The 27,063-nt window shown below is 43.5% G+C and overlaps 2 protein-coding genes across 5 annotated transcripts in view; both read right to left on the bottom strand.

Annotated features, from left to right (window-relative positions):
- Positions 1–19,072, bottom strand: part of TRPM6 (transient receptor potential cation channel subfamily M member 6) — a 92,092-nt gene extending 73,020 nt beyond the window's left edge. Inside the window, exons 1-4 of one of the 4 annotated variants that reach the window (XM_053409150.1) lie at positions 17,907–19,072; positions 2,193–2,272; positions 1,246–1,284; positions 159–339 (exon numbers count right to left, since the gene is read on the bottom strand). In XM_053409150.1, the coding sequence (XP_053265125.1) occupies positions 159–339; positions 1,246–1,284; positions 2,193–2,272; positions 17,907–17,912 (306 nt within the window). In that variant the 5' untranslated portion in view covers positions 17,913–19,072. Of the gene's footprint in view, positions 1–158; positions 340–1,245; positions 1,285–2,192; positions 2,273–15,144; positions 16,045–17,906 lie in introns of those variants that run through there. The other 3 variants (XM_053409154.1, XM_053409151.1, XM_053409149.1) reach the window with 3 other exon arrangements.
- Positions 19,073–20,213: 1,141 nt separating this feature from the next.
- Positions 20,214–26,690, bottom strand: C11H9orf40 (chromosome 11 C9orf40 homolog). The gene is made up of 2 exons (XM_053409156.1): positions 26,346–26,690; positions 20,214–21,244 (listed from the first exon to the last, which is right to left on the bottom strand). Exons 1-2 carry the CDS (start codon positions 26,658–26,660, stop codon positions 21,092–21,094), a joined length of 468 nt encoding a protein of 155 aa, XP_053265131.1. The 5' UTR covers positions 26,661–26,690; the 3' UTR covers positions 20,214–21,091.
- Between the last annotated feature and the right edge of the window lie 373 nt (positions 26,691–27,063).

The following is a 27,063-nucleotide window of genomic DNA, read 5'->3' as shown; positions in this document are numbered from 1 at the left end:
TCATCAAATTATGAGATAGCGTGGAACAAACTCATACCAACTTATACTGGATTTTTATCTAACACCAGCAGTTTTATGTTTAGCACTATTAGTTGTTTTTATGCTAAATAACTGAGAAAGTTATTTTATTACAGCCCTGTTTCAAAGTGTGTACGCACCTTGGCATGGTAAGTGTGATCACTGTCTTGAAAATTGATAGTACCAAATGCATCAGTTGGACTTGTCTTTGTGTCCCTTTGGACACACCATTCCCTGTTCTCTACTTCTTGTGCAGACCGACAGATGGGCCAGCAACAATCAATCCCAGGATGGTCACCAATTAGCCGTCCACAACAACACCTTTTAAAAAAGACCAAAAAAAACTCATAACTTTGGCATAAATTAATTAAATGCATTTCTGAGCTACTACATATAAACAGTGACTAGCTCACATTGATGCATTGTACTAGAATGCTGTAAGACATTTCTCAAGTTTTACAGAAATGCTGAACAACCCAAACACCTTGCACTGTACAAATATTTTGTTAAAATTATAAGCAAATTGCAGGTTAAGGCTCCTGTTAGCATCTTAAATTATCAATCAAGAGATTTCTAACTGGAAAACTCAGATTGAATGGAAGGATAAGACAGAGAAAATGTGCCAATTTTTCAAATATATATGCATAGAAGAGCATAATCTGGATGCCTGCAGCTTTTCACAGCTGTTTTGTTATGAAGGACAGGTGGACAATATAACTAGATGTGAATAATATATCCTCCTGTTATTTTTAAGTGTTTATAGCAGGTGTGAGGATATTCCATTGGAATCAGGACCTCTGGAGGAGTTTCAGGTCAGTATCTCTCCCAAATTGACCAGAAGATACTGGGGATTAAACCTGGGACATTCTGAATGCAAAGCTGATGCTTTAGCACTAAGCTATGGTTTGCAACATACAGCCTCCACCTGGAAGCACCAAGAATTTATCCCTTCACACCAAACCTTCTCTAATATGTAGGCATAGCTCCCTGCTTGCACTCTCTTTTTGTTTCTTTGTCTTCCCATATCCAACAGGAGGCACCAGCTGTGCATGGAAGTCTCTGGATGCCACATCTAGTTTATTGACCGCAGCAGGATTTCTAGTAAATCCTCCAGCAGCTGACTGAAATGCAGACAACCATTTATATAAGGACACATCCTTGGTTAGGAATATTTCACACCCATTCTTTATTTTAAAAAATACAGTCCCAAATCACATGAGGTCTTACCGAATTAAGTTCTGGCACACTTGGCATCTTGCGGGACATCTGAAAAAGAAGTTAAAAACAGCAGTATGTTGTACAGTTAAATTTGCAAAAAAAGAAAGTTAGGCTTCAAAAAGGCAGACCATTGCACCATTGTCACAAAAAACCTGAGTAACACTTTTTACACAATGTCTTACCTGGACAACATTGTCGGTAACTTACTGAAAGGTTCTAATGCAAAAATGTAATGGTTCAAGACAGCAACTTCAAGGTTAGTAAAAAAAAAAACCACACAGAGCCACTGTTTCTAACTTTGACTTCCTAAATATGCATGCTACACTGATTTAAATAATTAATAATCAGTACTACATCTATCCCTGTCAAAATCACCTGTATTGTATATTTCAAAGCAGTCAATGAATTGATTGGGTGAAACTGGGTAAGATGTAGAGGGAGGGGAAGTTGGCCAGGTGTGTGGGAAGAAGGGGTGGCAAAGGCGTTGCTAGGTGGGGGGGTGAGCAGACTGGGCAGCGGTCACAGCCCCTCTCTGGGTGGTTCTTATGATACTCATGGGTTGTGGGTTCCACACTGGAAATATGTTGCCTGCAGTGCCCTGGATAAATGTTTGAAGCGACATGAGGCCAACACCTTACTGAAGCTGAGCAGGTCTGGCTCTGTCAGAGAGGGTTCCATGATGGAAGAAAGGTAGGATAAACATGTCAGAAAACAAATAAATGATACTGTACAAAGTATGACTGCCATTTTAAGGGAAACATGATAAAGAGCCTCAAATTCAAAATGAAAATATGGCTGAAGTTAACTAGACCATATTCATGTTTGTAGCAGCTGGAAGGGCCTATATTTATTCAAGGAAAACTGACATTGTTAAAGTGTGAATTAGAAGTTTTTAATTGTATTTTTATCTTCTTCTTGTTTGTACAATTCAACCAAAACAAAGCAAAACAAAGTACCTGTGATGATCTTTGGAACTTGGCACAATTTTTGCACACTCTCTTTTACAGAAGACACCTTCAATCCAAGATTTCTGGGACTGAAAAGAAATATTAAACCTCAAACAGATACTTTGGGAGGCAAAAATAACTATCTGCAATAACTAGTACCGCACATAGGAGATACCTTTGTGTAGCTATTAGCACATGTTGTAGGACCGAACACAGTTGGCATTAATATTGTGCATGAGATCAGTTTGCACAATTATTTCCTTCCTTATCTCAGAACATTGCAGATTAATCTGTGCTGACCTAAACTCTAAAGTTTAGAATTCACTTACACTAACCCATGCCTAGAGATATGAAGAAAGCTCACAGCCTTCCTAATAGCAGATGAATTGAGTGAGATAAGGAAGAAATGCTGAACTGACAGAACTCATCTCCACTTGCTTGACACAATATTAATACCTGGCAGCTTTTTTACATTTTTACATTGAACAGATGGTGCTGGCTATCACTTAATAGTGGTCATGTGTGTTTTTTTAAAAGATTAAAAACCTTTGGTTCCAATTTAGTAATGACAATCACAGAGAGAAACTTCTCAGAGAAATTCTACCCTATCAGCAGGTGGAATTCTTGAAAATGAATGAAAGTTCAAGATTACCCTCTGCCTACTATGGGGAATAACTTTATAATCCAGATAGCTTTAAAAATCATTTAAAAATTCAAGGAACCCCTGACACACATACACCTTTGAGCCATGCCCCACCTTAGGGCTGCTAGGTCACCTGAAATCTCCATAGGACCCACTGAAATATTTGCTGAGTGTCTGAAAAGTGAGGCAAATGACACAAATCTACAGATATGCATATTGTTCCATACAGTTGGACTGGGGAAGGGCCACAGTTCAGTGGGTTCAGTCCCCAGCATCTCCAGGAAGGCCTGGGAGAGAGGTCTGTCTGAAACCCAGTCAGTGAAGAGACAGATGGACCAGGGCTCCTCTGTTGCCAAGCTCTATATTCCATTCTTCACCAAACCATGACAGGCATTTGTTTATTTCATAAAATTTATAGACTGGTTGATTGTAGAAAACCTCAACACAGTTTACAAAGGAATAAAACAGCAAGTTTATTAGTTAAAAAAAAAAACATTCAGAAAAAGTATAAGCTAGCAATAAACTAAAAACACATCAGCATTCTAAATATCAGTTCATAAGTTTATTGTTCTAGCCAAAGGCCATGGCAGACTTGCATTAGGCAATAGTAAGGTAAAAGGGACACGGGTAGTGCTGTGGACTAAACCACTGAGCCTCTTGGGCTTGCTGATCAGAAGGTCAGTGGTTCGAATCCCCACAATGGGGTGAGCGCCCGTTGCTCTGTCCCAGCTCTTACGAACCCAGCAGTTCGAAAGCACGCCAGTGCAAGTAGATAAACAGGTACTGCTGCGGTGGAAAGGAAAACTGCATTTCTGTGTGCTCTGGTTTCTGTCATGATCCTCTGTGCGCTAGTAGTGGTTTAGTCCTGCTGGCCCCATGACCTGGAAAGCTGTCTGTGGACAAACGCTGGCTCCTTCGGCCTGAAAGCGAGATGAGCGCCGCAACCCCATAGTCACCTCTGAATGGACTTAACTGTCCAGGGGTCCTTTACCTTTACCTTTACCCTTAGGCAATAGTGTTAATAAAAGACTTTGCCAGGTTCTTGAGCATTGAAATATTTTCCCTTGTGCATCTCTGACAACTCAAATTCTAATATTATTTTGCCTTTTAAAAATCCAATTTGCCAACATCCATGATGTAAGAGAGAGAAATTACCAGACACCAACCCAAATCCAGCTTGGTTTCAGATTAAGCTCCCAAAACACCACAACAATTTATAGCAAATTTATCTAACTCCTTCTTCCTGATTTTTTTGTATCCAGTGCATAGAGGGCACAGTATGTGCTGAACACTTCCAAGAGATTTGTTTACAACAAAAGCTAAACTAATCTAAATAAAAATAGGTCAACTTTCAGGTTTTATGGTCTTGGTTCATGATCTGGATGCTTAGATTTGCCTAGCTGCACTTCAACTCTGTTTCAGGGAAACAGGCAGGGTGTGAGTGGAAGCTCAGGGTGAGAAGGGGACAAGAGGTTCAGAGAAGCCTTGAATTATTTTAACAAATATTTTATAAGCGGTTTTGTAAATCCCATGTATTTAGACAACTCATGAACTACTTAGTAAAAATCAGTCAAGGGATGTGGAAAGTCTTGGCTGCATGCCTGATCTGGGTGTAAGTTATGCTCACACGCAACAGCAAAGTACTTCCCCCCCCCACGCCCCACTTATAACACTGCTGTGCCCGATATCGAGACTTGAATTAGTCTGATTGCCATAAGCCTGTCTCTGGAAGCATTACCCTGCAATCCAGAAAAACAACGCTGCACTTTATCATATGCCTGATGCACTTCTTGATGGTGTGAATGACCGATGAAGGTTGCATTAGCATTATTTACATTTACATCCCATCTTTCTTCCAAGGAGCTGAAGATGGTGTACAGTGGTACCTCGGGTTAAGTACTTAATTCGTTCCGGAGGTCCGTTCTTAACCTGAAACTGTTCTTTACCTGAAGCACCACTTTAGCTAATGGGACCTCCTGCTGCTGCTGCGCTGCTGGAGCACGATTTCTGTTCTCATCCTGAAGCAAAGTTCTTAACCTGAAGCATTATTTATGGGTTAGCGGAGTCTGTAACCTGAAGCGTATGTAACCTGAAGCGTTTGTAACCCGAGGTACCACTGCACTTAATCGCCTCCTCCCCATTTTACCCTCACAACAACCCTGTGATGTAGGCTAGACTGGCAGTGAGCAACTGGCCCAAGGTCACTCAATGAGCTTCATGGGATTTGAACCCCAATGGCCCACGTCCTAGTCCAACACTCTAACCACTATGCCACACTGGCTCCACTGCAAATACTACATGAAACAACCAGAAATCTATCGTTAAAAGGTCAGGGATGGAGCATCTGTGGCCCTCCAAGTGTTGGGTTCCAACTGCCATCAGCCCCAGCCAGCATGCCCAATGGTCAGTGATGATGAGAGTTTGGACCAACAGTATATGGCAGGTTGGAAGCAGTAAGGCCTCTGAATAACAGTTACTGGAAACCACTGTGGGGAGACGCCTCTTTTGCTCAAGTCCTGCTGCAGGCTTCCCACGGGCATCGGTTGGCCACTGTGAGAATAGGATGGGCCGTTGGCCTGGATCAGCAGACTCTCTGTACGTTCTTATGGACAGCCACAAGCTCCTGGTCCCTAAGAGTGCTTCTGTTTGGGATTCTAGCCAGTCTGTCAGAGGAGCCCTGTGGTGCTTCTCTGGTCAACTGAGATGGCAAAAGGAGAAGCAGAAGGCATTTTTCTTCCTTGCTGCTAGTTTATACCTGCTGTGCCCTATTGGGCTACAGGATTCAGGTTTGAGGCCATCTCCTAGTCCAAACCTAAGCAGCGGGAGGGCTGGCTCTGTACCCCCTGGAAGGTGTCCTTTACTTTGGTTGGTGATTAGCAAATACAGTGGTACCTCTAGTTACGAACTTAATTCGTTCCGGAGGTCCGTTCTTAATCTCAAACTGTTCTTAAGTAGAGGCATGCTTTCGCTAATGGGGCCTCTTGCTGCCGCTGCGCCACCAGCATATGATTTCCGTTCTCATCCTGGGGCAAAGTTCTCAACTCAAGGTAACTCTTCCAGGTTAGCAGAGTTTGTAACCGGAAGCGTTTGTAACCTGAGGCATTTGTAACTCGAGATACCACTGTATAAGGAATTTAGCAAATCCCAAAGCGATTTGCAAAACGAATAATAAAAAGACATAACATACAAAATTAGGGGTCCATTAAAACACTGCAAAACATATCTGCAACAGTGTTCCTAGGCACACCCTATGGCCCAGCCCTCACCATCCAACATAAAGTGCTGCACAAGGGAGATATACCGTATTTTTCACTCTATAAGATGCACTTTTCCCCTCCTAAAAAGTAAGGGGAAATGTGTGAGAGTCTTATGGAGCGAATGCAGGCAGGAGGCTCTGCTCAGCGCTCCCTTTAAAGAGCCACGCGCACACTCCACGTTCTCTTTAAAGGGAGCACGGCTCTTGGGGGAGCCTAAGCCGCGCGCAGCCTCTCCCGGGCAACAGGAGCCTTCATCCCGCTGCCAGGAAGAGGCTGCGTGCGGCTATCCCATAAGCCAGGACACAAGCAGGATCACTGCGCTGCGATCCCGCTTGCTGTCCTGGCTTCTTGCTTAGCCGCGCGCAGCCTCTCCCAGGCACCTAGCAGAGCCAATGTAGCGGGCACAGTGTACTTGCCTCTCTGGCACTGGTTGCCGCTGGCGACGAACAGGTGAGTAGGAGCAAGGCAAACCCCGGCAGGACAACACACAGGCCCTTGTCTGCTTCCTTTCCACAAGGAGCTCGCTCAGGCCCATGGCCAAGCGGGTCCCTTTTCTTTCTCCTACCCCAACTATTTCCAAGCACCAGCCCAGTGTCCTTTTCACAGCTGATGCCTCCGCTCTCCCCGCATGGCAGCAGCAGCAGTTTTGCCAGTGGAGATCAGCCTGCCAACCACTTGTGCTCTTCCCTTTCCTCCTCTCCTCCTAGCTCAGGCCTTCAGGGCCTGCCCCCGATATGTTTCAAGATGTTTATACCTGAAGTATTGCAATACTGGTTGTTATACTTTGTAAATCACTTTAAAAACCTATTTTGGCATTGGGGTACAGAAAATAATGATGATAATAATAATAGTATTAGTAGTAATAATAACAGCAGCATATATTAGTGAAAACCAAAATACAAAAGTGTGGTGTGTTATAGAAGATGGCTTGAAAGAATTTGCATATTTGGAAAAATTCCCACTAAAATGCATATTCATGAGGCCTTTAAATAAATAAATAATATTGCATAATGCAAATACAGAAATCTCAGGAACTGAAGTTGACAACTGGAAAGAAAAAAGAGAAACAGAGACACTGCTACCCTAGAAACAAGTCCCTCAGCATTCAGTGGGATTTCGTCCCCTGTGACTTGTGCTGGATGTAGTCTAATGCATTATTATACAGATGTTATGCAAACCTGTCTACTTAGAAGAAAACCCCACTTTTGATCCTAGATTAAATATTTGTTCAGTGTTGTTTACTGGCAGCATTCTCTTTTTAAAATGCATTCTACATCCATTTGCTCATTTAGCAAAAAACAATTTCAGAATTACCAAATTATATAAACATAACCCACAAACAAAAGCTGTAACTGCAGTGAAACTGTTCAGAATTCTGAAAGTCTTCAGTAGTGGTTTCCTGTGCTGTGGTCCATGGCGTCCAACTCTAATTGGACAGGGGTTGGACTACATGACTCTTGGGTCCCTTCCAACTGTTACAATTCTATAATTGCTTCCACAATTTCCACATTTCTGCTGAATGGCCATCGTTCACTCACACACTTTCACTCACTCAATAATTACTTTATTTACAAAGGATCCTGGTTTCAGTAATGATAGAACATTCCATTATAGTGTTTTCATGTGGTCCTTATCTCTCCCCCCCCCCAGCCTGATTTATGGCAATTTTAAAATGCAATTGCAATGAATCAACAAAGTACTGTTAAGAGATTGGGACCCTGAGGGTCATCTAGTCCAAACCCCTGCAATGCAGAAATCTCATCTAGATCATACTTGACAGATGGCCACCCAACCTCTGCTTTAAAAGCTCCATAGAAGGATTCCATTACCATCGGGGTCCCTTCCAGCTCTGCAATTACACGATTCGTTATATACAGCTTGAGTGCAGGTGTTGCTACTGCTTCACTCCAACAGGTGTCCCAAATTCACTGCTCCACACCAGATTTCTAGGGAAGCCATCAGGAAGATCAGATTTCTGTCTGAGAGCTCCACCACTCTCTGTGCCTGTCTCTCAGTCTATACCTGCAGCTTCTTCACAAACAGCTTGGTGACATCATCCACCACAAGAAAAGGGAAAACTGAGGTAGATGAACATGCCCTTTCTTGAGTGATGCAAAGGCTCACCAGCCAAGTGCATCAGATCTTCCCAACTGTAGGAAATCTCCCCATTAAACTTGCCCAACCGCTTTGACCCACAAGCAGAGTTGTAAATGGGTGGTGGGAGATCCTTGAGACCAACTCTCTTCACATTACATTATTAAAATTAGACAGGTATGAATTATTAAGCCGTGCAGATAACACCACAGAATTAATCACAAAATGCTGCCAGCAGTCTGACAGTCTAAATAAATTACTGACACATGAGGCAAAAAGGAAGACTTGAGTAAGGCACTCAGACACTATGTTAAGTAAGGCACTCAGACACACTAAGACACTATGTTAAAATCTCAGTGAATTGGAGAAGGCCTGGAAGAAAAACCAACGAATATGCGTTCAGTTGGAACTCTGCACGTGCATTTCTGTTTCACTCTGAACAAAGATCACAACTCAAGTGCATGCGATCAGAGGCAGCTCAAGCAAACTATAAATTAAACTTAGTCTTTTGCGGGGGAAACTCTAGTGCTTCACACCAGGGGAATTTCTCCATGGAAACCAAATGCTAGCCCAATTAATCCCAGAAATCTCTGCCATATCTAGTGCAAGTTCACATTTTCATCTAATTTTCATTTATTTTAGGATTTCTTAACCTGCCTTTCACCATTAAGTCTCATGGAAGATTACTACAAAACAATGATGCAATTTGAAAGCAAGTAAAGCCAATACTTAACATACCAAAAATACAGCGTAGGTCATCTCAGCTGTCAAAGGCCAGGGTACAGAGGTGTGTGTTCAGCATATTACAAAGGCTGTACAATGAAGACACTATAGACACCTCTGTGGGGAGAGAATTTGGGAGGTGACACGGAACAGCTTTTCCTGGAACACCATCACCCAAATTTCCAAATAGTAATTAAGATGCATCCTCCTGCAAGCACCTGCTCCTGGTAATTGGATTGTCTGAATATCCCGAGAAAGTGTTGACATCTTTTACAAGTAAGAAAAAAATTGTACCCAATGACTCTGGTGGAAGAATTATATTGTGTCATGGCATGACAAAGGGCACAAGTAATGTCCTCTTTACCCGTCCTTTACAGTATCATACTCTGACAGAGAGATGCATAGCAGGAAATCAATGTCTTGCAAATGGGCACGTTGGTCTTTTCAATTTTTTGGGAAACTTCCAAAAGACTGCGCCATGTCACTTTCTTCTAAGCTTGCTCCATGGGTATCTATGGCAGAAGAAATCCTTTTTGCTCAGCTAGACATCCTACCTTTGTTTCCCTTTGTTCTCTTTGTCACATCCTTTGTTGTAAGAAGCACAACCCCGCATCTACCAAAAGAAAAGCTTTTGCTATTTTTTGAACCATATGCTAAGGTTTCCAAGGAATCCAGAGTGGAATCAGATGTGGCCAAGCTAAGCCTGAGCCCATTGGGGGAGAATCTTAGAAACAGACTGAACAAAAGCCCCTCCCCACTAGAGATGTCTATGAATTCCAAGGAAAACACATACGGGAACAGAAATCAATCCAGCAAATATTATTATTCACTCCTGTGAACAATACTCAAGCACTTACAGTCCCCTACAACCTATATTCTCTCTCTCTCCCTCCCTCCCTCCCTCCCTCCCTCCCTCTCTCTCTCTCTCTCTCTCTCTTTCTCTCTGTGTGTGTGTGTGTGTTGAAATGAATGGAGCAGAAAATAATCATGACGTAAGATACATAATTTCACAACAGACAATGAGATCAATAACATAGTTTATGGCAGAAGATGAACTGCTGCAGAACAGAACCAGTACTGCATACAATAAACAGAGTGAAAATAATACTGTCCTACCACATTCTCTCTCTCTCTCTCTCTCTCTCTCTCTCTCTCTCTCTCTCTCTCTCCAACCACCTTATCCTTTCCCAGCCACTCCAGACCCATCTGGAGAATGCAGTCTTGGATCCTTCAATCCCCGTGAAAATCCCCCAAATCGCTTTTCTTTGCTCCTCCTTCCACGAGGCAGGTAACTACCGTGCAGTTAAGGTTTTCACTTCTCTTTACACCTTTCTTATTTTATTAATCTTGCTCACCTGTAACCCTTGTGAGATTTGGATCACAGGCATTTTCATGTGATCTTTCCCCTTGCCAGTTCATTTAGTCTTTCCAAACGTTTCTAAATGCCCCATATTCTGTAAAAGGCACGTCTCTGAAGTAATAGTTCTGTGAGCCTCTGTGTTAGACACAGGTTTGTGTGTTATATAGACAAGAGCATATCTGATAAAACACAAGGTGCTTCCTAAAGAGTGGTTGAGACTGCATCATGGGAACATCTGGTGGCTTTCTTCATGTGGCTAGGAAGGGGACAGAGATGCAAGCCACCACCTACAGTCTGAAGTTGCCTAGTTCAGACATAGGCGTATCACTTCATATACAGGAACTGATCTTCAGCCTCAGGAACCACCAACGCAGAAGGAAAATAAAATATGTGCCACAAGTAGACCAGTCATGTGCACCAAACCCTGGTATGCTCTTTGTTCTGCCCTAACTTGATCCCTAGACTGATTTGTCTGGGCTTTCCATCTTACACCATACTTGTTTTAGCAATTGACATAAAGCTGAACCTAGACCGGAAGTTAAATCTTTTTGATGAAGTACACTAATTAAACACCAATAAGCAAGGGATAACATGTATTTTAGACAGCTCTGGAATTAATTTTACTAAATTGAAGTCTGTACAAGTGTGGACATAAATAGGCATTGTTCAGAAACTGACTGCTGAACGGGGGGAAACTAGGTTACAGTATAAATATAAGCATTAGTACTGTATTCCAAGAGCATTATTATTCCAATACCATTATATGCCAAGCTTTCTTTAAAAAAACAAAAAACGCTAGGGTAAAAATAGTTGCCAGTGAGCTGGCTATTAAGGCAGTCAGCAGAGCCATAGCTAGGTGATCTTGTGCCCCTGGCAGAACCATCCAGATTGCGCCCCCTGGCCACAGACAAATGAGCTCTTCTTTCTCCTTCTCCTCCAACCCCATCCCCCACCCATTCAATTCACCCTCTATTTAAAACCATTTCTTATGAGGCAATAATAGATATTTATACTTATGTACACTGCCTGCACCCCTGGTGGGGGCCCACCTCACCACCCCTAGCTACGGCCCTGGCAGTCAGACCTGGTTTTCTTTGTTCCAGAAAAAATGTTATTAATGTCCCCAACAAGCAATTTAATTTTTTTGCACATATAAATTAGTTAACCTTGCCATGAAGCACAGTATGTTCTCAGACAACTAATGTTGGTGTTATTTGCATATTGTTTTACTTGGGGAGTGAGCCCTGTAGGAATTTCTGCTGGGGATCTTGGCCCAGCCTAGCTGCCTGTTTGCACCACTCTGCAGGAGATGGTTGGGCATCAAGGGGCACCGCAAAGGGTCCCTGCTCCCGCTCCCTCCTCTTCCTTACACAAAGGGACACAGCACCAGGAAGGCTCAACTCAGTTGCTTTTATTAGGCATTGTATGTTACAGCATGGTCAGAATAACCCAGTTCATGCCAGTGATCCCATTCAAGAGCACTCTGGCAAACAGCCCTTACTTTATTTATCTACTTTATTTGTTTATTTGTTGTTGTTGTTTAGTCGTTTAGTCGTGTCCGACTCTTCGTGACCCCATGGACCAGAGAACGCCAGGCACCTCTGTCCTCCACTGCCTCCCGCAGTTTGGTCAAAATTTGTTTATTTAGTAAGATTTATACACCGCTTGATTATAAAAATTCTCAAAGTAGTTAAAAAAAAAAATGGGGGGATTATAACCCTACTTTAAAACATACAAAAGTTACAATACTAAATCAGATTAGGTAAAGGTAAAGGTACCCCTGACCGTTAGGTCCAGTTGCGGACGTCTCTGGGGTTGCGGCACTCATCTTGCTTTATTGGCCGAGGGAGCCAGTGTACAGCTTCTGGGTCATGTGGCCAGCATGACTAAGCCGCTTCTGGCGAACCAGAGCAGCGCACGGAAACAACGTTTACCTTCCCGCCGGAGCGGTACCTATTTATCTACTTGCACTTGATGTGCTTTCGAACTGCTAGGTGGGCAGGAGCAGGGACCGAGCAACGGGAGCTCACCCCATCGCGGGGATTCGAACTGCCGACCTTCTGATCGGCAAGTCTTAGGCTCTGTGGTTTAACCCACAGCGCCACCCGTGTCCCAAAATACTGCCTTACTTTCTTCCTATAGATTTCCACATTCTCCTTTTGCAACCCATAATATGGAAGTAATGCTAGTAAATGGACAATACTACTTAAGGAAGCTTATCCTACACTCCATGGGGTAACCTCCCCCCTCCTGCCAGCCCCTTCCCTCAATCAAACATAGGATAACAATTTTTATTATGCTCATCAAAATAAACCTAGAGAACCCGTGATTCCACATGAACATTAGATGAGGCTGAAAGTTCATGAGGACATGGAAGATGCAGATCCCAAACTGAAGTCTGCCAGTTGTCTTTCATATTATATTACAATGTTTACTTACTTTAAAACAAAAGCAAAGCCTGTCACTGCAGTGTACATCACTGATGACCAGCATAACAGGGTAAGACAATGGGTGCAAGAGCACCTCCCACCAAGAAACAACCTAGAGCCTACAACAAGAAGGCCATGCAAAGCCATCCTTCTCCATCTATTTCCCTCTGCCCTGGAGTGACAGCTCCTAGCTGCAGAGAATGTTCTGCAGTAGAAGTCAAGGCAGAGTGGCATGAAATCTGTTTGCATTTAACAGGTGAATTAAGGCCTTAAATACAATTCTGCAATAAAAAGCTCTAATTATCTCACTAAACTGCACATTAAAGTGTTACGTGTTTATGATCCCAGTGAAAGTTCACTTTACATATAATTGGTATGCAGTGCACAACTTCTACAGGGCCAACCTAAACTGACAGTGCATACTTAATGTGAAGCATTGTTTCAGGGAGCGAATCAGTTCTAAAGCAATTAAAAAGACAGAAGGTGAGGCTTTCAGGGGGTACCTTAGGACAAGTCACTGATACAGTGTTGGCCAGGTGCCAGAATTAGTATCATGTTTTACCGTGTGACATTGTACTGACATAACAACTGATATGTGCATTTCCACTCTACCCTTACATGATTATACGCTGGCACAGCAAATCTTGCAGACTAATTCTAAGCAAAGTAAGGATTTCAAATTGGGTCTCAGGAGGCACTGAAATTTTTTTCTACTCCCAAACAAGGTGTGCAAGCAAGTAGACTTCCCAGTTACCTTTTAAATGATATGGAAAACAATGAACCACTGAGCTTCATCCCTGATCACTGGTTCCCATTTGCTGATACTCAGTTATCTTTCCACAAGGGCCAACATTGATGCCGAAATCCAGCATTGCCTGAGCTCTGAGAATGTGGCTTTCTCCCGATTGAAGTGCAGAGTGTTTGAGGACATTCGCAGGGAAACCAAAATGCTTGTTTACAAAGCTACTGTACTACCAACCTTATTATATGCTTGTAAAACATGGACCACTTATAAATGCCATCTCCAGCTCCTCGAAAGATTCCACCAACAGTGTCTCCGAAAAATTTTACACATCACTTGGGAAGACAGGCGAACTAATATCAGTGTACAAAGATCACCAGTGTTGAAGCAATGATTCTCCAACATCAGCTTCGTTGGACTGGTCATGTTGTGTGGATGCCTGATGATCGTCTTCCAAAGCAACTACTCTGATGGTCAACAAAAGAGGTTTAAAGACTGTCTCAAGGCAAATCTAAAAAAAATGTAGTATAAACACTGACAACTGGGAAACACTGGCCTGCGAGCGCTCCAGTTGGAGAACAGCCTTTACCAAAGTTGTCATGGGCTTTGAAGACACTCAAAGTCAGGACGCAAGGGAGAAACGTGCTAAGAGGAAGGCATGCTTGGCAAATCCACACCGTGATCAACTCCCACCTGGAAACCAATGTCCCCACTGTGGAAGGACGTGTGGATCCAGAACTGGCCTCCACAGTCACTTATGGACTCACTGTTAAAACCATGTTTATGGAAGACGATCTTACTCGGCTATGAGTGATCACCAAAGAAGAAGAATTTATTATTATTATTTATTATTATTACTAATAATGATTATTATTAAATTTGTATACTGCCCTTCATCCAAAGATCTCAGGGCAGTTTACAGAATAAAACAACAAAGTACATAATACAAACAATAACAAAACAAACGCATCCACCCTGAATCCTGCTTGCTATAGCAGAAAAAACCCATTAAGAGGCACAAAGGGCTTTAACTTCTGAAGTGTAAGGAATACACAGGACTTGTAAGTAGGGTTGATGGCACTTTTTCTGCAGGGCTCCTGTGCTTTTAACAATTTATTCAGAAAAAGTTAGGTGAAGCTGCCTAGCACTGAGACACGGTATTGGCAAAAGCTTCACGATAAGTATATGACAATAATGCTGCTTCTTAAATCAAAGTGAGGTACTTGGCAATCCTGTTGAAATTAATACTGCTGAAACTAAGGGTGCCAGGTGGCTTCTTTGAGAAGATTCTTCCTTCTTCTACCTACACAGAACAAACACCTAACCTCATTTTGCAACCCTAGAACACTGCCGTCTGCCCACTCAGTGAACACACTGGCAAGCCAGGAATGGTGTTATATAGCTCTCCTCCATACCTTACAAACAAGGACAAAAGTTTCAAAATATACAATCATCTCCTGAACTAATGATGCCACAGATCCCAAAACAAAGCAATGCACTCTCACATATATGCTGCAGATCATCTGTATTTCTTTCTTGCTTCAGTCTATTTTTGAATCACCAAGCCTAAAAAATGAACCCTGGAAAGTTAACAGTGGTGGAGGAGAAGAGCGAGTTAGCAAATTTAAGCTGTGGTGATCAGCAGCTGCCAGGAGGAATTTATGCTCCAGTCCTAACTCATCTACCTGCCTATCTCTGTGTACACAGTTTTACCTTCATTTGAACTTTCATTTGTCCTGCTTTGTCTCTTGCATCTTGTCAAGACTGTGCTCGTAAGTCAAGCTCTCTTCTGCTCCCCAAAGCTTCTGCAGCAACCAAAGTGTAGGCAGGAGGAAAGGAAGTCCATTCAGACCTCAAGGAGTACTCCTTGATCCTTGGACCACACTAGAGAATGGTTAATGTTCCACTTTCCCCTATCAGCGATTGGCAGCTGTCTTTATGGCTGGATTCTTCCAGCTGCTCAGCAGGTTACATACCAAGTCGCTTTCTTGCACAACACTTAAGCAACAAGCAGGCCAAGACGCCTGGCCAGCCTGGAGTGGCTTCACTCTATGAAGCTTATTCCACTATAAACACCAATGTACTTCTCTACGATTCCTCCCTAGTCTTAGGTTAAATAATAAGGGGAGGGAGTTAAACTTTTGAAGCTCTTATTAGGAACCTGTCAAGCAGGGCTGGGCCAACTAACCACACAATCTCGGCTTTCAGTTTGAAAGGGGGCTGGTGTGTAAGATAATATAGCTGCAGTCACATTTTCAAGATTTTCTGCAACGTGATTTAAAAGCCAGTTTGCATGCAATTCTAGTTTAGTTTGATTGATATCACTACCTGTGACATAAATGTAGCTTGCTTTATGTTTTCTTGGGATGCATTTTTCAAGGCAGAGAAGAGCTTAGCATTAAGGAAAACTAAAAGCAGTTCTGAAAAAGATAAATCACTTTGGCATTGTTGTTCTTTGATATTTGTCAGGACATCATTTGTGTGTAAGCACTTGGTGGTTTCTAAAGAATTAACTAATGCTTGACATTTCCTCTTGTACAGATCAACTTGCATCTTCAGCTCTAGGGTCTGAACTCATTGTGACATGCAGCTATGTATTTTTTAAAACTCTCCAAGCAGAAACCAGGAGATTGTGTGAGAGGAGAAAAGGGGACTTCTTACACGTTTTTCTTTTGGTTGTTTGTCTAGTTAAAGTTTTTCCCTAGCTGCTTTTCCTCTCTATAAGGCCAAAGACATGAATAGACACATCTCATTCACCACCAGAGGAAGACGGGGGAGCATGTTCACTGTGTATTTTTGAAGGGGGAAATGGCTAAAGGACACCAGCATACTTCTGCTACAAAACCCATCTTTTTAAACTGCCTTTTTATACAGCTCTCTTAGAAAATACAGTAAGACAACCAAACCAAGCTGAAACACTTCTAACTTACCTTTTTAATGTTAGTTACTGCTGCAGCATTTGTTATTTTTTAAAAATATTATTTTAGATCATTGCAATTGTGCTTTTATGATATTGTGAGCCACCTTGGATGCTGTCCTGAGAAAGGTGGTATGTAAACAATTTTATTACGCAAACATTTTTTTGGTTTTCTAAAATACCATTGAGTATAAGATATATATATAACTGCAGGTGTCACTTGGTTGTCAGACACATTTCAATAGAACATCTATAGTTATTACAGGTCCACCTTCTTTGGTACAACCAACATGGAAACTGACAAGTTCAACTACGTGCCAATCTGATCAACTGAAATTTTGCCAGGCTGTCATCTACAAAAGATAACCGATTTCTAAATTTGCACCCATTTTTAACTGGCTAGTAGACATTTATATGCAGTTAAATTAGTTGCAGCAGCAACCCCCTTTTTGGCAACATGCAGAAAAATCCCTCACATATTTAATCAGAAGTTCCACTATGTTTAATGTGGCTTGCTCCCTTGTGCAGTCTGTTTCAGATTTCCAAAGGCTATCTTCCATATATACAGTATTTGAGAAATAATCTCTTGCCATATTTCCTCTTACTACTTCCAAATGGTAGCCAGAGTTCAGGTACCCGCTCTATATTTTGTCTACTTTCCAGAATGTATGCTATTTTTGTTCCCCCCTAAGAGGCGGATGAAGCAGTTTATATTTTCTTTCTAGAGAAGGGTTTTTCATCACATATAAAAAACACCTCTGAGGCTGCTTCTATTGGTTGACTATGCAAAGAGTGTGTGTGTTTAATACAATTAAACCATTTCATATATAAAAACATAAAATTGTTTTAATTGTCTTCATATATTGTTTTATATATGTTTTATTTGTGTCTTTATTAAGTCACTTTGAAATGTATAGGAAGCTATTAATATATTGAATTAAATAAATACTGTAATGTTAATTTATTTTTAGAAATCTAACAGAAGCATAATCAGTACTTAACTGTTCAGCGTGTAAAGCAAGGTGATAAGCTAGTTCATGAAATTAATGGACTGCAAACTTGTTATAAGGATACAAAAACATCATGAATTTTGAAGATTCAAGAATTTTTAAATAAAAAATTAGAAAGCAAGTCTTAATTGGCACAATTCATGATTTAGAGCTATAATTTAATTTTTTCATCTTGCTTTATAGGCCATTGTTTAGTAATTTATGCTGATGGACTATTCACAGAACCAAATCCAACATTTATTTACATTTGCAAAGCACTGCTGTTTTGCAAAGCTATTTCTATAGTCTTTTGAAGAGAATCATCAAATTGAACTGCAATTGCTAAAAGGCTGTCAATTTAAGGGTGCGTTCATTTCAACTTTTCCGTCTCCAGTCCTTAACTTTTCGTAAACAGTCTATTAGAAAAGTGTCTGAAATGCACTTCTACTGAAAAACAAACTATGCATTCCAAACTGAAGCTACTAAAAACACATTATAATTTTCTTCCAAATTAAGTAATGCTTGTATCAAAATCTTAAACATTGCAACAGAAAAGTCAGCCTACTTACCTTCATTCTGATCACTAAAACGTCATGTTTTTGTAGCCTTCAGCCACTGGATCTCAGTCTGAAGTTTCCATCTCATTCCCAATCAGATAAAGCTTGCTTAGCACTAGCAACTAGTGGAAACAATGCCGAAAAGCAATGATTACAAATTTCCATGGGCTTGCACTTAAAAGCTTTAATGAGATGGAAAAGAGATGGCCTCTGAAAACTGGTGAAATGTTTGTACTGCAATTAAACTGAAGAGACTATCACCTGGTAATCAGAATCATGTGACACAATCTGGTTTCAAGTTTATATACCACATTAGGGAAATGATTAACATTCACGTCACCTGTTTCAAGTTTCAACAACAGTAGGGTTCAAAATAAAACCTTTCCAATGAAAACAAATTCAGATTTTTCAAGAGTTTACTGTGCATCTCTATTGCCATCTAAAGAGTCTGGTTTATAACTGTTTGCATTATGATGGCTACAGAGCAATTTAGGCTACACTAGTTTCTATTTTATCTCAACAGTACTTATGATAAATGCAATTGTTCTCAAATGGTACCAGTTGCTGCAAAATAAAGTGGATGAAGTATCTTCAGGAAACTTGTTCATGTCTGTATGTAGCCAAATATGTCCTTACAACTATAAGCTCTGGGACCTTCGGGTAAATACAGCGTTGCAGTCAACAAACTGTTACTTCAGAGTAGAGTCCCTGAAATTACTGGATCTTATTTTGTCATGGGCCTGCTCTGAGTAAGTTAATAGACAACAAGTCACAGAAAGATGACGGGTACTTCAAAATCACAACAGGATACAGCGGTACCTCAGGTTAAGTACTTAATTCATTCCAGAGGTCCGTACTTAACCTGAAACTGTTCTTAACCTGAAGCACCACTTTAGCTAATGGGGCCTCCCGCTGCCGCTGCGCCGCTGGAGCACGATTTCTGTTCTCATCCTGAAGCAAAGTTCTTAACCTGAAGCACTATTTCTGGGTTAGCGGAGTCTGTAACCTGAAGCGTATGTAACCTGAGGTACCAGTGTACTGAAATGAGAAAGGCTCCAACATTATCTTTTTTTACACTGTGTGAGGGAGCAATCTACATGCTCAGCCCTCCTCACCTGATCAAGCTGAGGTTGCAGTTCTGTACCTCTTCACACTTGAACTCAATGGAACTTGCTTCTGAATAGGAATTTAAAGCTATATAAAATGTGATGGAGAAAATAATAATTTCATACCATATCATTTTGATGATTCCATTTTCTTTTGAGTCTATGGCCTCACTAAACTGAAAAGGTCTGTACCTGCCTACCTTTTACAGTACAAAACTAGCTGCTTTTAGGTACTGTAGGTAGTGAATGTCCGTTCCAGAACAATGAAAAGGATAAACTGTTAGACTCTATGGTGGCCATTGTATGCATGGAAAGAGAACTGGCTAGGCAATAGACAGATGAAAGAGGATACTGAGAGACATTTAATGAATAGGAAAATTAGTCAATAAAGAAAGACATTGAAAATAGTTTGGGTGTAATCACATTATATTATGATAAGAACTGATCTGAAGAGCTAAATGATTTTGATTGGTTCAGGAAGATGACACTGGGTTGCATCTATTAAGATTGCTGTGATCCTTTGACTGGTGAATAGAAACCATGTGTGTAATCAGAAAGTGTATAAAAAACACCATTGCTTTGGAAGTGGTGTTTTACAGCCTATTGCTAATTGTTGAGGCTGTCCCTAGGCCTTTATTGAAATGCAAATAATGCATATCAATAAAGACTTGGAGTCTGCATCCTTTTCTACAAGGGATACCTCTAGTCTAAATTTATCCAAGAAATGTACGCAAGTTTACATTTGGACTTAAAAGTACAGTGGTACCTCGGGTTAAGAACTTAATTCATTCTGGAAGTCCGTTCTTAACCTGAAACTGTTCTTAATCTGAAGCACCACTTTAGCTAATGGGGCCTCCCGCTGCCCGATTTATGTTCTCATCCTGAAGTAAAGTTCTTAACCTGAGGTACTATTTCTGGGTTAGGAGTCTGTAACCTGAAGCGTCTGTAACCCAAGGTACCACTGTAAAGATGATGTGTGGAACAGTGGAAACAATAAAAACTTGGGCTGTGATAGTCTAATCATATTTTCCTTTCTACAGCTCAGGAAAAAGTACAGTGTGTACACTGTTAACACTGAATGTACATTCTTAAAAGCCACCCCCAACCCCAGAAAAGCTTAATGACAAAGCACCCAGGCACACAGCGAAAGTAACGTTTTCAAATGAGATAATCAATATGATCATTACTTCATAGGGTTTTTTTTAAAAAAAAATTACTGGAGATTTTATTACACAGTGAAAAGTATTTCTACAAATATGCCAAAGTTATGGTGGATTAATAAAGAAATGTCATTTAACTTGAATAACACTATGAAATGATTAGCAGATCTGAAGTTGAAGTCTCTAGTTTCATGTTGTCATTCCTAGCAAAGAATATTAAATGGTAACATTCAGACTTAAGTCCAATATCTGACAAGCACATGATACAAAACACAAAGAATCAAACATATTAACTAGGTAGGATTGGAGCCTTCCATCAATAAGTCCCAAGAAATGTGCCCAACAGTCTCACATTGCTCAGCATGGTTCCTTTTCCTTGTCCATCGTAGTCCATGTATTTGATGGCTCAAGCCAAAACGCAATCAGCTCCTGTCATCATTTTTACTCTCACACCACTGTCAGAAACGCTTAAAGAAACTTGTACCATGGCACTGGCAAAAAAAATGATATCCATTGCCATCATTCTGCATAGAAGTGTGGATTTTAAAAATATATTTTTTGGTTAAGCAACAGTATTTTTTGTCTAGTAACAAAGACAGCACAGATCTCAACTGAGTTATTTGACCAGGTTCAACTTAGAACACACCCTTCTGACTTTCTTTCAATGAAGTAAGTACCAACTACGGTACGTGTATTTTTTGTCAGCATACATCCATTTTCAAATGTTCCAATATTTCTCCAAGGTTCATGCTCCCTTCATTCTGTATACCATCAATTTTCTAGACAGTCCACTGATGGTTCATTCTTTCTTTTTAAGACGTTTTCCTTCCTTCAAAGCATATTTTTCTCCAACCGGTTATCATCTCTGCTTACTTTTCCAAGCAAAAGAAGAAACCAACTTCAGCAAAGTAACGTGAGAATTAATCAGGTTTCAGGTTTCCATTTCTGAGAGGCAAACACTGCTGGACCGTCTTGCATCTATTGCACCGTCTTTTTCTAAATCCAGAATATCAGACAAATCAATAGCAGGCAATGGAGACCTCCAGTACTGGAAGGAGTTGTAGCGCCAAACATCATCTTCAGGCTAGGAAAATAAAACGTAATTAACAGATATCACAGCAGCAGAAAAATGAACACCTCTAAAAAAGCACTTTGCATTGACAAGCCAAATCTACAAACAGTTTTAGAATCTCTATTTTTGAAAAATTCCACAGTCCAGTGAAAATTAAGAGCCAGGATCTAAAGCAAAGAATATGTGCAATGGAGAGAGAGAGACTCACACAGCCAAACATTTATCCTAAGAACACAAGGAGGGTCTGCTGGATCAGGCCAATGGTCCAGCTAGTGCAGCATCACGTTCTCAGATGCCTCTGGGGAACCTGCAAGTGTGACCCCCCGTTTCCAGCAACTGGAATTCAGAAGCATACTGCCTTTGACTGTGGAGGCAGAGCAAAGCCATCATGGCCAGGAGCCATTGCTAGGCTTATCTTCCATGAATTTTTTTAATCCTTTTCCAAAGCCATCTAAGTTGGTGGCCATCAATGCCTCCTGCGGGAGAGAGTTCCATAGTTTAATTATGTGCTGCATGATGTACTTGTTTTGTCTGTCCACTATGAGGAAAGGATGCAGCGTTTGGGACTGTTTGGTTTAGAGAAAAGGTGAGTAGCCTATAGGGGAAGTTGCTCCAGCCCCTTGATCATTTTGGTTGCACTTACACTTGTTTACACTGAACTGAACTGGCCTTTTTACAGCCATCCACTCAGTATGGAGAGGTGTTTTTGGAACTCTTCACAATCCTTTTTGTTTTAACGATCCTGAACAAATTAATATCATCAGCAAATCTGGCCACCTCACTGGTCATAACTAACTCTAGATCATTTACAAACAAATTAAAAAGCACAGGTCCCAATACCAGCCCTTGGAGACACTCCAATTTCTTCATTGCTCTATCAGTAGAACTGTTGATTTATTTCTACTCTTCATGTCACTTAACCCACAAGAGTCCCTCACCTCTTATTCCATGACTGCAACACTTAATCAGGACTCTTGTTGAAAGCTTTTTGAAAGTTCAAGTACACAATGTCAACTGGATCATCTTTATCTATAACCTTTTCACTCTCTTAAAACAGGCTAGAGAGACGGTCCATGACCTTGTACAAGCCATGCTTGTTTTCCTTCAGCAAGACCTGTTCTTTTGTATGTTTGGTTACTATATGTTTAATAGTATTTTCCATCAGTTTTCCCAGGACAGACATTAAGCTAACTGGCCTGTAATATCCGGGATCTCCCATATTCTCTTTGAAAAAATTGTGTAACATTGGCCACTTTCCACTCCTCAGGTATGGAGGCTAATATTGGGACAAATCACCGTATTTTTCGCACTATAGGACGCACCGGTCCATAGGACGCACCTAGATTTGGGGGGGAAAATAAAGGGAAAAAAATTTATTCCCCCCCCCCCCCCGCCAGGCGACCCAGAGCCATGCCGAAGCTGCGCGCAGCTTTGGCATAGCTCTGGGAGTTTGCAGGGCTGGGGGAGGAGGAAGCCCTCCGCCAGCCTCCAAACCATGTCGGGAGACACTGGGATGGCGCGCTGCGCCTCTCCCGCTGTCCCCCGAGTCTGCGGGGCTGGCGACGGGGAGGAGCAGGCTTCTCCCCCCCGCCAGCCTTCTACCCAAGTCGGGGGACAGCGGGATGGCGCGCTGCGTCTCTCCCGCTGTCTCCCGAGTTTGCGGGGCTGGCGACGGGGAGGAGCAGGCTTCTCCCCCCCAGCCAGCCTTCTAGCCAAGTTGGGGGACAGCGGGAAGGGCGCGCTGCGCCTCTCCCGCTGTCCCCCGAGTCTGCGGGGCTGGCGACGGGGAGGAGCAGGCTTCTCCCCCCCGCCAGCCTTCTAGCTAAGTCGGGGGACAGCGGGAAGGGCGCGCTGCACCTCTCCCGCTGTCTCCCGAGTTTGCGGGGCTGGCGATGGGGAGGAGCAGGCTTCTCCCCCCGCCAGCCTTCTAGCCAAGTCGGGGGACAGCGGGAAGGGCGCGCTGCGCCTCTCCCGCTGTCTCCCGAGTCTGCGGGGCTGGCGACGGGGAGGAGCAGGCTTCTCCCCCCCGCCAGCCTTCTAGCTAAGTCGGGGGACAGCGGGAAGGGCGCGCTGCGCCTCTCCCGCTGTCCCCCGAGTTTGCGGTGCTGGCGACGGGGAGGAGCAGGCTTCTCCCCCCCCCGCCAGCCTTCTAGCCAAGTCGGGGGACAGTGGGATGGCGCGCAGCGCCTCTCCCGCTGTCTCCCGAGTTTGCGGGGCTGGCGACGGGGAAGAGCAGGCTTCTCCCCCCCCCCGCCAGCCTTCTAGCCAAGTTGGGGGACAGCGGGAAGGGCGCGCTGCGCCTCTCCCGCTGTCCCCCGAGTTTGCGGGGCTGGCGACGGGGAGGAGCAGGCTTCTCCCCCCGCCAGCCTTCTAACCAAGTCGGGGGACAGCGGGATTTCGGCGTTCCGCCTCCCCGCTGTCCCCCGAGCTTGTGGGGCTGGCGGTGGGGCTCTCCTGAAGCCTGGAGAGCGAGAGGGGTCGGTGCGCACCGACCCCTCTCGCTCTCCATGCTTCAGCGAAAGCCTGCATTCGCACCATAGGACGCACACACATTTCCCCTTCATTTTTGGAGGGGAAAAAGTGCGTCCTATAGTGCGAAAAATACGGTACATATTTTTGTTAACAGATCAGCAATTTTACATTTGAGTTCTTTTGGAACACGGGGATCGATACCATCCAGAACCAGTGATTTTTCAGTTTTTATTTTGTCCATTAGGCCTAGAACTAGTTGTTCTCATAGTGACAGTTATTGCTGCTAAAATAAGCTACTGTTCTCTATGTGCACAGTTCTCACCCTCACATGCATTTTTTTTCTTTGAGTCTATCTAGCTGCATTACCTGCTAACAATCACACAGAGAAAGAAATCAAGGACAGAAAGAGCCTACCCTCACACCAAGCATAATGGATTTAAGAAACAGTTCAACTTGCACCCCCTCTGGTGGATTGGCTGGAGAACAAAAAATAATATCCTGGGAAATAATTACTCGGAATTACAACATGGACTTGTACTTAGCCTGCCAAAGATCTGCAGTTTTGCTGGCTTTGGTGGCCAACCCAAAATTTGTGGTTGGCAGGATCATGACCCCCCCCCAAAAGGTGGTCTTATGCTGTGCCACAGAAATGTCTGCACAACGTGGGGGCACACTCCCCATATCCTCTCCGCAGCTCCAAAAATGAAGCTGGCAATGGAACTTGAAGATTCAGTGAAAAGCATAAACAAATGTCACCCTCCTCCAGCTTGGAACTTGACTTGAGGGGAGAAGGAAGCGGCTTGCTTTGATTCTCTGCCTGCCAGGCACTCGGAATGAGAAAGAAAAGTGGGGAGGCACCAATTACAGGGAAAAGGAAGACCAGGAAGATTTGTGTTCTGCAAATGCTGAACAAAGTACTTTTGAGACAGAGAGAAGATGTGAATCATCCCCCTCCCTACAGGACTCAAGAGGTAGCCTTGGGCTCACATGGTGACCAGAAGCTGGCTGGTCACTTGCCATTGGATGAGTGAGACTTTCAAGCCCAATTCCCTATCCATTTGAATGAGTGACAGTCAATGATCTAAACATGGTACTAGAAGCTGCAGTATGTATTGATACATTTTGAGGTGAAGAAATGTATAAAAAATTCAAATAGGAAGGATTATTTCTTTAAGACAACAGTATTCAATCTTTTAATTGAAACATGCATTTGAGAACCTTTGTGTAAAAGGGACAATTCCACAGACTGAAGAGATCAAATAGGAACATAGAAGCATATGGAACATAGAATTATAGAGCTGGAAGAGAGCCTGAGGGTCATCTAGTCCAACCCCTTGCAATGCAGGAATGTAGGAATCATAACTAGATCATACAAGACATATTTTGTTTACTAAATAAAAGTAAGATAAGCAGGCTACATTCTATCACCTTCTAGGCCATCAGAAAATGTTCTAATGCAAATTCAAAATTTTCCTGAAACCCACTTCACTTGATTTTAGCAGCATGCGCACTGCTTGCTTACTTTACACCATAGTTTATTTTAAACTGTGGTTTAAAGTAACACGCTAATGAAGCCAATAGAGATATATAAAATAATGAGTGGTGCAAAAGGGGAAATATTATCCTTTAGGTCATAATAGCAATAGTAGCATAACTCAAGAGCAGCTAATGAAATTGATTAACAACATATTAGAGAAACAAAGTAAAGTATTTCACAAATGCATAATTCATTAATAAAATTTACTGTGGTGAAGATAACCATTATGATAGATAGCTTTAAAGTTAAGTAAATTTATGAAAGGTTTACCAACTAGCCATGATATCTAAATATAACGTCGATTGAGAAACTGAATCAGTTGCAGACAGAGCGCCACCTTCATGGCTACTATGGGCTACTCGTAGGTGTTTATTGTAGGATCAGTGCTGCTCAGGGGTGCAAATTTTTCACAGCATCTATACAGCGATGTCAGCATCAAAATGTCAATCCATAATTTCTATTTACATATTTCACCATAGTACCATGGCAGGTTACATTCTGCTCAATACAATTAAACCATGTGCAATACATTTACATTAAATGGGAGGAATATTCTGATCGCATGTCTGCTCCCAAAGGCACGTGCAGAAAGGTGTGTTAAAAAGTATATAATGACAGCGCCAGGTGCACTTTGGGGGCTCACCACAGAAAGGGCTCTCTCACACCCTTTCCACTCTTTCTGCAGAAACCCCGATGGCCCATTTCTGACACGTGAACCCCCCTCTGGGAACACCGGCGGGGGGGGGCCATCTGGCTGGACGCTGCTGGAAACGGGGCACCTGCCGGACTGGACTCATTCGGACAGGGCGCCCCTTTGACCCAGGTTGGGCTAAGCTTCGCGAAATCAAGGGATTTACTTCAGAAGCCTTCCCCGCATTTTACCCCTTTCCTCACTTGGGGGGGGGCTGCTGCAGCCTGGTTCTGCCCCAGAGCGCCCCCCTCCCAGACCCGCGGGGCTCTCCCCATGTTGGGGACCCCGGCTGAGGGTCCGAGGGCGGCGGGGGCGGCATCCTGCGCGGGGTCCCTCTCCGCCGGGCGGGCCTCCCTGGCCGGGCTGTTGTGCGGAGTCAGATAGCCCTGCCCCCCCCCCCGCGGCCTCTTTACCTCCTCGAGAGGAGCCTTGGGGCGGCCGCCCCTCGCCGACGCGGAGCCCGGGGGCCGCGAGAGGGCCGTGGCGCCAGCAACGCCGCCCCCCGGGGCCACCGAGGGCCTCTTGGCGGCCCGCGCCGCCTCCTCCTCCTCCTCCGCCCTCTTGCGCTTCAGGCCGCCGCCTCCTCCTCCGCCGCCGCCTGGCGGCTCCTCCTTCCTCTCCGCCTCGGCCCGGCGGCGCTTCAGGAGCGGCGGCGCGGCAGCCGCGAAGCTCTCGCACCCGGGCGCGTGACACGCCAGCGCCGCCGACAACGCGCCGCGCTTCGCCATTGGGGCCGCCGCCGCCGCCAAGCCCCACGCCTCAAGTGCGCACGCGCAGGGAGCCCTCGCCGGCGCCCCCTGGCGGAGACGCGCCTCCAGAGCGGCCTGGCGAGTAGCGCTCCCCGCAAGCGCGGGCCGGCTAGAGCGCCTAATGCGCGTGTGAACGCGGCAACCCGAGACACGCTCAGAAGAAAGTAAGCTTCCTGCGATGCAATGGGAGTTACTTCCGAGTGCACATTTTTAGGCTCGCTCTGGGGTCTCAGCGCAAGAGATAAGGCCTCTGCCCAAGAACCCCCTCCCTCTGGGGGGCAATGCCAGAAGCAAAAGCAGGCAGGGGGAGGGAGGGAGGGAGGGAATGAATGGCACCCTCGCAAAATTGTGGTTTCTACCCACACACACTTTCCGTTCTTCA

The sequence above is a fragment of the Podarcis raffonei genome, chromosome 11 (assembly GCF_027172205.1).
Source record: "Podarcis raffonei isolate rPodRaf1 chromosome 11, rPodRaf1.pri, whole genome shotgun sequence".
Lineage (NCBI taxonomy): Eukaryota > Metazoa > Chordata > Lepidosauria > Squamata > Lacertidae > Podarcis > Podarcis raffonei.
Note: the sequence above shows the minus strand (reverse complement) of the source record. Positions and strands in the feature narration are given on the sequence as shown.

Bases quoted from the DNA above. Each gene is read 5' to 3' on its own strand.
- C11H9orf40 (XM_053409156.1), bottom strand. From the start codon at position 26,660: ATGGCGAAGCGCGGCGCGTTGTCGGCGGCGCTGGCGTGTCACGCGCCC. The intron at 21,245-26,345 runs GTAAAGAGGCCG...TTATTTTCCTAG, and splicing joins CCAAGGCTCCTCTCGAGGAG to CCTGAAGATGATGTTTGGCG.